The 10039-nt window shown below is 40.4% G+C and overlaps 1 protein-coding gene across 2 annotated transcripts in view; it reads left to right on the top strand.

Moving 5' to 3' along the window:
* Positions 1-8674, top strand: part of LOC119177030 (pyruvate dehydrogenase phosphatase regulatory subunit, mitochondrial) — a 124441-nt gene extending 115767 nt beyond the window's left edge. For both annotated transcript variants that reach the window (XM_075878000.1, XM_037428383.2), the window contains 2 exons: positions 3592-3744; positions 8543-8674. In XM_075878000.1, the coding sequence (XP_075734115.1) occupies positions 3592-3744; positions 8543-8599 (210 nt within the window). In that variant the 3' untranslated portion in view covers positions 8600-8674. The remainder of the gene's footprint in view (positions 1-3591; positions 3745-8542) is intronic.
* Positions 8675-10039: the final 1365 nt, after the last annotated feature.

Genomic DNA, 10039 nt, shown 5'->3' on the forward strand with positions numbered 1-10039 from the left:
AATTGTGTAGTTTAATGAATTTGTGTTCTCTTTGTTATAGACATGACAACATTTCTTTTTTAGGTCTAATGACATTCGTCAAGCTTGCCATCACTGAAAAAGTTTGTGAACTTTTCGTTCAATTGCAGTTGATTATTTGTAGAGTCAATAATAGAGTATATTATACAGTCATCTTTATACAATCTTATTTTAACATTAAGTGTGTCATCTATGTCATCGATTTAAAGTATAAGTAATAACGGGCCTAACACTCATGCTTAGGGCACTCTCTGGGGTAAAGGTTGTGCACTGTTTTCTAAAAGTTAAACAAGAGTGTGTCCAGTTACAGATTGTGCTTATTCTTTAGGATGTGGGAGAGATTATATCTGTTATAGTGTATTGAAAAAACTGGGGTAACTTCTGGAGATAGTTGCTAAGGGCATTTGGCCTGTTCATTCAACATGAACACTTATTCATCATTGATAGGTGTAGCTGGTTCCACATGTTGCCTTTTTTTCATTTATGTCTCATTGAAGGATTAGTGGACTTCTTCCGTGCATGTGTCTTAGCCAGATTTGCACTGGGGCTCAAAACACTTCTTTCTCATTTCACGACTTGCTCACAAGAACAGCATGGACTCTCATCGTGCACACACACAAAAAAAACAAGGAAAGCAAGAGCACAATGTGACAACAACTGCTTTGTTTGAACAACACCATGGTATAAACAGCGCCGCTCGCCACTCACTCGGCTGTGAGCCATGTGACTGCTCCTGTCATCTCGTGGCTCTAGGGAGCAGAGAAACCAAAGTTGAGCGCAGCGAGGGCACGGCGGTGGCGCTTCGTCGTTACACCTATACTTCTAACACTGTGACCTAGGTCATCCAGTGCACCAATCAAAATGCTACCGTGGTAACAAACATGGAACTTCTTTTGGGAAAAAGCAGAGACAAAAACAATGGGCCGAGAGATAAATTTTAAATTCACGAGTGTATTAGCACATACATAACAAGGCTGTTCATGGGGTTACACAAGCGAAAATTGAAGCTGTTGCGCAAGGACAAACGTCATGTGTGCAAATCTCCATGCTCAGATGCCACAGGTTAAAAAGCAGTCAGTGCGATTATTATGTGTTGTAGTTTCAGAACTTCTTTCTTTTACAGTTGTATATGTTTGCATAAATATAGAAAGTCAACGAGCCATACAAAACAGATCTCAAGCAAAGATTTGTTTTAATAAAGTGATTTTATGGAACGTTTTTCTTAGCCAATTCTAGGTGAGCGCTTGGTTCTGTCACTTTTTTCAGAAGTGCTTCTGGCAAGCATCACTAGGCACTGATGCAGTTGAGAGTTATGTAATGATTTCTTAGCATGATTAAAATACTAAGCTTGTGCGAATAGTGAATTTTAGGCTCGAAGCGAATTCACAGTGAATAGTGATTTTGGTCGAATAATTTCGAATCGTATTCGAATAGTAAATATGACATATGAAGAAAAACAGGCATATTTATTATGGCCCAACTAATCTGCACAATATTTTTCAAAAATTGAAATAGGGTGTCTATTCAAATGCCATTTTTTTTTCCGTTCAAAAGAAGTCAAAACGACTTTGAGTAGTAGCAGGATTTGACCTTTGGCAGGATGCGAGTCATAACCCTTATAATATGTAACATTTTAAAGTTTATTTTACTCGGAGCATATAAGCCATCATAACAAGCTTTTAAGCCTAATAAAATGTATTGATTTGAGAGTAATATTTCTATTTAAAGGGGCCGTGCGACACTTTTTCAAGGTGCCATGGAATGGATTCACTAAAGAAGCTTATGGCCCGATGAATTCACCGCTCCAAAAATTTTTAGAATCTTTCCAGTACGCACAGAGTTGCAAAGATTTGTCGCACGCTGCAAGTGAATTCTCTCTTCTCGTCCCAACAAAAGTGCTGGAAGCTAAGCCGGGAGGGATAGCACGAGGAAAGAAAATACGTCACGCGTGCTTTCTGAGCTTGTCGAGTCATTTGCCGAGAGAAGAGAGAAATTTTCCGCTGACTTTGAGAATTTGTTGTGAACCCCACGCCGCGTGCTGCACTATAATGTGCGGCTTGTGTGTCCTCGGTAGCCTCGACTACCGATCAGCAGCATTCTCTTACAATGCTCAGAAAGTGAAAGGGGGGTTTCGCGGCAAAACGCATTTCTCTTGGATAGGTGCTTTCACGGTTTAGCATTCCTACACTGCAGTGAAACCACTTTTACAGGTGGTTCATTCAAAATAATATGCGTCTGTTTGTTTCTTGCGAATACTGCGAAATTTTCAGTAATTTAAATTCAAATCAAAGTGAATTCAAATACCCTACTATTTGCTTTAATATTCGAAACGTTCAAATATTTGCTCAAGTCTATGAAATACAAAGTATTGTGATATCGATGTTTTCATGTGTGCGTGAAAGCAGCTTTAAATGGCCCCTGAACCACCCTGAGGTCGAAATTCAGTTGTGGTGTTGCAGTTCTGCATAAGTCTTCAACAACCACATAACTTTAAGAGCTGCTGGAAACTGTGCCATAATGGCAGAGTTATATGCTCGTGATAATAAAAACATGGCTTTAGCTTGTTTAGCTCTTTCTCTCGCTTTGTTTCTTTTGTCGGCTTGTCTTTGCTCTTGACCGAGTGCTGCTCCTCACTGGTAGAGAATAAAGAACGGCAGATGTGCATTTCTCCAAGCAGGTTAACTGGTTCTTTTTGTGGATGCCATGACCAGACACAAATGGTGTCGGCAAAGCCAGCTCTGGGGATTCCACAAGGTACAGAGAGGACAAGAGGTCATGTCTAGGAATTTTTAGTGCGTCCACAGTTTTTAGCATTGGCACAATTGGAATTGTTGATCGAAACAGCATTCTTAACTCAGTGGGTGCGTTTACTTAAAATGTTTTAACCAAATTATCGGAGATGGTTTAGAGGCCCTTTAAGTGACAAAAAGAGAGCAAGAGTGAGTGAAATGAAACCTAAGGACATCGTAATCAGAACCCAGAAGGATTGGATATGTCCAGCCATCTAATGAAACGGCAAGATAACCGATTTAAGGCTTACAGATTTCAAGAGAGGGCAAGCGAGGTAGGGCACAGTAGGAAGGTGAGTGGGCAGATGATGTTAAGAAGCTTGGGAGATTGCGTGGACGTAGCTTGTGTAGAATTGGGTTAATTGGAAAAATATGGGAAGGATCTTTTTGTATACTAGTAGGCATAGTTAGGCTTATTATTTAATTGTAAATTAATGGTACTTCACTATTGCTGAGCCCTGGCATATCCGAATAAAGTTCTGTATTGTGAATTTCTCAATATATCCAATAAAACAGCAAGACTACATACTACTAGCTTTCCTAAGTTTTCTTCACATAAAAGCCACAGGAAAGGCAAATTTTCTTGCAGACTAAGCAAGCATATGGGAAGAGCACAGATACACTTAGCTGTTGTACTATGTGTGGTGTATTACGTGATGATAAGCACACAATGCTAGAAAACCAATTTTTTGTGGTTTCTGTGTTTTAAAAAACTTTCATCAACAGGTGTACACCTGTAGTTCTACGACCTTGCACATTTGGCAACTTGCTGGTGGCCTTGCAGGTGTGCCTGGGCTTTGTGGAAAACAAGGACGAGAATGGTGTGCCACAGGTGCTGACGAATGACTTCATCTTGAAGAATGAATTTTGGGTCGACATTGCAGGCCACAAGTTTGCAGCTCGAGCAAACATTCATTCACCATCTTTGGCTTATCAGGTGACAACCCCTGACCGACTTTACTTAGCAACAAGATGAAGACCTTTGTCGGATGGGCCGCATATACCAGTTAATGCGTTGGACTGGTATTTATTGTTAATTAGTGCTTGGAGAATGGCTTTCATAACAGAACTATGGGCTGATAGCCTTCGCTGTTTTTCTCATAACGCCTGTTGCTTTCTGTGGATACTCTCAGTAGCTTATTTAGAGAATTTCAGTGAATTAAAGTGCTTAATTTATTGAGTTATTACTTTGGAGCTTTGATTAATGATAAAGTTATGTCTAGTCATCATGTCCGTACTTTGTGTTTTGTGATCCATATAGTGTTTGTAAAGGTTGTCTGAACAGAAATGAAGTGCCTCGCACAGGCTGGCCGACAGGTTCTGACAGCAACACCACATGATGTGATGTCACTAGTTGACCCTTCGAACTAACCTGCCAAGGATAATGTTGTGCCTTTGACAAAGACAGGTCCACCTATTGAAATGTCGGCCAGCCCGTGTCCGAGTCTGTTATTGTTCAGACAGCCTGTATGTCACATTGCTTTTCCACCTGTTGGTTCTTATGGAAAATTATTCAATTTAACTGCTATTTTGACAAAAACTAGTTTTAAAAAAGTGTGAACTATGTGTTTCACTCAATCAGCTTTCTTTTAATAATAAAGGGGCCCTGAAACACCATTTGTATTTCTTCATATATGTATGTCATCAAAGGGTCCTACGTAAGGGTACTATATGTGAGGCACAAAAATTGATAATTTGATACCCTCCGAAATAATCATAGAGGGACCTCACTATTGGGCTCTGTTGCTTTGTGAATTTCCTGCTGCAGTTTTTTCACATCCTTCAAGTAGAAGCGGTGTTGAGGTTGTCATGATGCAGCTACAGACTTTTTCCAGTTTCTAGTTTCTGCTACATTAGCGGGGAAATGATAAGGTTGCAAGGCCCCACATAAGCGTCCCATTGGTGCATATCACGGCCTGCCTTGATCATTTCATTTAATTTTTTTTTCTTTCCACTGCGTTAACCACTACTTTCAATTGAGGTGGGTGCTCTCTTCTCTCTATGTAAGATGACAGATGGGGCTGTCTCGCATCACTGCACTCTGAGAGGCCCATCGCACAGAAAAACCAATCTTAGAGTGTGGTTGATATACTGGCATGTCATGGCATTCAGTGGTGGCCACAGATTATAGACTGTGCAGCAGAACCAGCTACATGCAAGTGTCGTTTTCTAACTGTACAACAAAGTTGTAGCGGAAGCTTGTGCTCATGTGCTTAGGTCTGGTCGCACTACATGAATATGTGGTGTGTACCAGCTTTGTCTCTGCCAACTTGATAGCTTGATCGCTGAGAGCAGCGAAATTTCGGTTGTGCATTTCAAAGTTCTTTCAATTATTGTAGCTCAAAACTTATATAGGGCCTTTTGCCTAAGCTAAGGAGGGTACAAACAAAAGTCAATGCACTTGTGAGACACCCGATAAATTGCTTTGATGTTCTCAGTTGATTGCATTGTTACTTTCTATTGCTTCCTATTTCTATTTCTTTTTTGGTCTCCTAAACCACCTCTGGCTCTTCTTACCGAGGCTTCGTTGCTGAGGAGCATTTATTTCACCATCAGTTTACTTTAACATTTGATTCAATTGCATACACTATTAGTTTAATTCATTTCAATTCACATTTATTCTACTTTTAATTAACTTTCAGTTATATGTGCACTTACTATCAGTAGTAAACACTTGGCTTAGACTTATTACTACAAGCCCTTCACTTACCTTTGAAGCTTTCTGCATCTCATTTGGTGTTGCACTAACTCCTGGACCAGTCCACCTCACTTTTGGTACCATTTGTGTTCACTCGAACTCTTAAAATATTTTTGCTGATGAGCCTTATAATGCTTTCACTACAATATTAGGCATGTATGCCAAGGCGTCTAGCTCATGAGGTGCAGCACACATAAGGCACAGGAAGAGAACTGCCGTTCACTGCCCCGCTTGCATGGGGTTTTAGAGACCACGAGTGAGTCGTAAGATATGTGGCCCCTGGCTGCATACCCCAGCAGCTTCAATGAATAGCTGCAATGTGTTTTTTGACGTAAGCGGGGAAGTACAGTGCTGAAAGTACCCATGCATATTCAAGATGTCCCAAATACACTCAAACCTCATTATAGCAGTCACACCTGCCCCAAAAATGCTTCTTTACATCTAAAAATTTGTTATAAAGGTATATTCATAACACTCTGTATATGACAACTATACTTCACTTACTTCATTATAACCAATAATTTGTTACATCCATGTTTATTATATACAGGTCTGAGTGTATTGTGCAGCATTATTTAAAAAAGAGAAACATTGTTATACAAAGCACACCTAGTGTATTTCACTCCCAGTATACTATAGTTAATTAGTCCTAATTGTGTTTTTAACTTGACAAATATTCATCTAATCATTAAAGTGTCAATGAGGCCTACCGTAAAATTCTGAGCAAGTGCCCCCCTCTCCAACGAAGTCAAAATATCCTTCAAAAAAATAGGAGGGGGGGGGGTTGCTATCTCTGAAAGGCACCAAAATTCAAGATGACGGCAAAGTTTTTGCACCAAAAAATAAAGTGCGCAAATATTAATTGGCTGGAGTCTGTGAAGTTTCCCGATTGCATGCTGGTGGCTATTTTGACGACCTCTTCAGAAAGAATCCAGTTACTGACGGCACACTCTGTGCCTCTTTCGCACTCAAGGTACTTGAAGAGCACATTGTCCACATGTTCACTGAACACTGGTGTGCTATTACTGAGCTTCCATTGAAGTTTTGCCTTTCCATAGTTTAGCTGCAGCAAATTATCAAAATTCTTTTCCCATTCCTGTATCCACTTCCAGTTGAGCTTGAAGCTTGAAATGTTGAGATGTCTGGTCCACGTTCTTTCCGTTTTCACGATGCCATTGAATAATCTCGATTTTCTTTGCCACTGCATAGGACTGCATAAGCATAGCTGACCTCTCACTGCAAACATAAAGCAACGAACGGTGTGGAGCATGCCTGGAGCAATTGGGCTGCAGTGCAAAACCTGATTGTATTGTATTGGGAGGAGGGGGGTGCACTTTTTTGGAACAGTGCGAACATTAGTTGGGGGGGGGGAGGGCATTGTTCGGAATTTCATGGTATGTAGGAATGTTCGAAAGACATCTAACTGTCCTATTTTTCAACAATTGCTAATTATGTGCTAATTTTTTTGGCTGGTAAAGAAACCATTCGAAATATTGAAAGGAACACGCGACTATGCTCCCACCAGCAAAAGGTAGGAGCAAAGTTTTGACTTGCTACCTCACAGTGATCCTTTTTTAGGGTGCTGCTTTCTGATGCACACTGCAGTCGAGTGTCGTCATTTTTCAGATCTTGCGGCCTTTATTTGCCAAAAAAAAAAAGTGAGCACGCAATCATTATGTTGTTCAAAATAGCTCAATTAAATGTTAATTAAACATGCCTACATATGCCTACTTGGCATTTTAATGATTGAACGAGCATTTATTGAGTTAAAAACCTAATTAGGTATAATTAACTAAACCTCATGAACAAAGTAGTGGCTACTACAGATTACAAGAAATAATATGCATTCTGTGTGCTTCGCGTAGCAGCGTTCCTTTTTTTTTTTAAATATCATGCTGCATATTTGGCACACCTTGTATACATAACTTGCAAGTACATGCATCACATTTCGGAACTCTGGGGTACGATCCTGGCATATACATCAGCGTCACAATGATAGCAGACGAGACCGAGTCAAGCTGTGCGGCTCTTGCATTTCCCATCGATTCCATACATTGCAATGGTGATTTGTGCAATATTTGACTGCCGCACGAGAAGTAAGTGTAAATTAGATAAAAATAGGACAAGAATCTAGAATGCACTGCTTGAAAAAGGTGATCACAAACCTGTGCGACCGCACACAAAAGCTGTCCCGAGAAGCGTGTTCATGTGCACATAAACAAGAAGAATCTCAAGACTAAACAATGTGCATGTGTGTGGGTATCACTTCATAACAGGCAAGTTTTGTTTCCAAATCTTGTGCAAAATTGTGTCCCACATTGCGTGCGTTACCATGGACTCTGACCCTGCAAACACGGAGGATCTAAGTTCGCCATTCATCACTGCTTCAGTGCTGGCTGCATAATGTTCTGAATGATTCTCCTTCGCCATAAGTGCAAGGCAAACGATCAAAACATGCGCATTACACCAAACAATCCTTCTGCACGAACGTAAACATGGCGCTGCCACTGAGGCATATGTGCTCCATATGCTCGGTAACAGCAGGCAGAAGACAAGAACTGACATTTATTCAAAGTTCTGCCCTCAATGTGTCCAGTCCTAACAGTCTTTCCAACCCCTCTTTGCTGCACGTACATTTTTATTCATTCAACTAAATATGAGTGACAATACTACTACTCAGAAATTAGGCAATGCCTGTTGCATCCTCGAGCTAGTAACAACACTGAAAAGGAAAAAAAAACTATTTTGGGCTGCTTTTAGGAATACTATTTCTTAAGTTTTCTGCTGCATGCAGTGAAATAATACTCCACTCACAGTTACACGGATGAATCATATACAGAATGGCTGGAATGTGGCTTGAAAATATTTGATTTTTTGCTAGTTGTTTGTTCTTGTTATCTGTGCAGATCCTGCTTTCTATACATAACCTAAGTCAAACAGTCCCTGATGCACTTGCCTGAGAAGACTAAAAGGCAAATGCCATCTACTTATTCCTCATTTTCTTCTTGGTCAATTGCATTGATCTCCCCTCCCACAGGAAGCTTTCTGCTGCCAACTTGGTTTTGCGGTGTCTTCGGGTTTGGCCCACATCTGAATAAAAGACAATGTCACGTGATGTCATAATGATGTGACTTAGTTGTGCAATAAAGGATGCAACAAATGATGATAATTTTTGTCTCACTCGAGTTGATGCCAATGGCCATTTTTTGCATGTGATGACATATCCTAGGCTTTTGCCTAAATAACCTGTGGTTGTTAGTGTCATTTTTATCATACAAAGCTCACCATGTCTGACCTGTTGTTCAATTTCGCTCTTGTGGACTAAGCAGCTCAATCTGGCACTATTCTTCGAATTGGCAACATGTTCTTAATATGGTCAAAAAGTGTTTCAAGGTTCCTTTTATGTATCTGTATTAATACAAGATGTCTCAACTAGGCATGGTCTGGAATTTATAAATACTAATGTTGGCTTCATGCAAGTAGTGAACACTGTGTTATGATGGTCATTGTTTGTAACATCGTCATTAGTAGGTATTCGAAAATTTTGCGCAGATATTTATTAGAGTTCAATGAGGTAATGCTGAAGGTGTCATGAACCACTCCACGGGCTTGATTAGAAAACACATCCTGGGGATAGCAGACACTGATGTGATCATCTCAACCAAATCTTGCAATCATGCTCAGCAAGGAGAGCTTACAAGCGGTGCATGAAGTTACCATGTTCTCAAGCACACTCTTCATGTAGAGGCCCATCCTCTCTCACCTCAGAGCTGCCAGTGCCCACTGTTTGTCGTCGAACTGGGGGTAGCACGCTATTGGCCAATAGCTGGCATAAATCAAGTGCGGTGTTCAATTGAGATGCGCTTTTTGCCACGGTTGGCACCGTGTGCTGGCAGGCACTTTGTAGTCTGGTTACATAACACAGTGAGCCACACTCATGCACAAAAATAACAACAGGAGAGCGATCGTTTTTGATCCGATGCGCTCCAAGTCATGATGTGCAGTGACATAACAATTTTTTTCCGCCGTGCCATCTTTTCCGACTTAGCTTCCGGCACACTCATCAGGATAGGAGAGAAAAATATAGACTTAAGATGTGCAACAAATCCCTGCGATTCTGCTCGGTTTTGCTGGACTTGATAAATTTTGGCTGCAATTGATTTGGGAGGTAATAAATTCGGATACCGAAGTCATTTGATGATTACTTTTAAAAGTGGTTCATAAACCCTTTAAGTTACCTTTTCATTAAGGTATCAATGCAAATATGGGGAGGGGGGATCGTGAGAAATTATCCACATTATTTAACCATTTCACCCTTTTGAAGGGTGAATGTTTGTATGCATCAAAAACCTGTCCTTTATTTTGTGTCCTTTTTTTTTCTGAAGGTATGATACTGCTTTTGTCACCTTTGTTGAAAAAGAAATACCAAAAGGCATTTTGCATTATTTAATCATGTGATTGATTTGTGGGGTTTAACGTCCCAAAACCACCATTTGATTATGAGAGACGCCGTAGTGGAGGGCTCCGGAAATTT

Source organism: Rhipicephalus microplus, chromosome X, assembly GCF_043290135.1.
Source record: "Rhipicephalus microplus isolate Deutch F79 chromosome X, USDA_Rmic, whole genome shotgun sequence".
NCBI classification, from domain to species: Eukaryota; Metazoa; Arthropoda; class Arachnida; order Ixodida; family Ixodidae; genus Rhipicephalus; species Rhipicephalus microplus.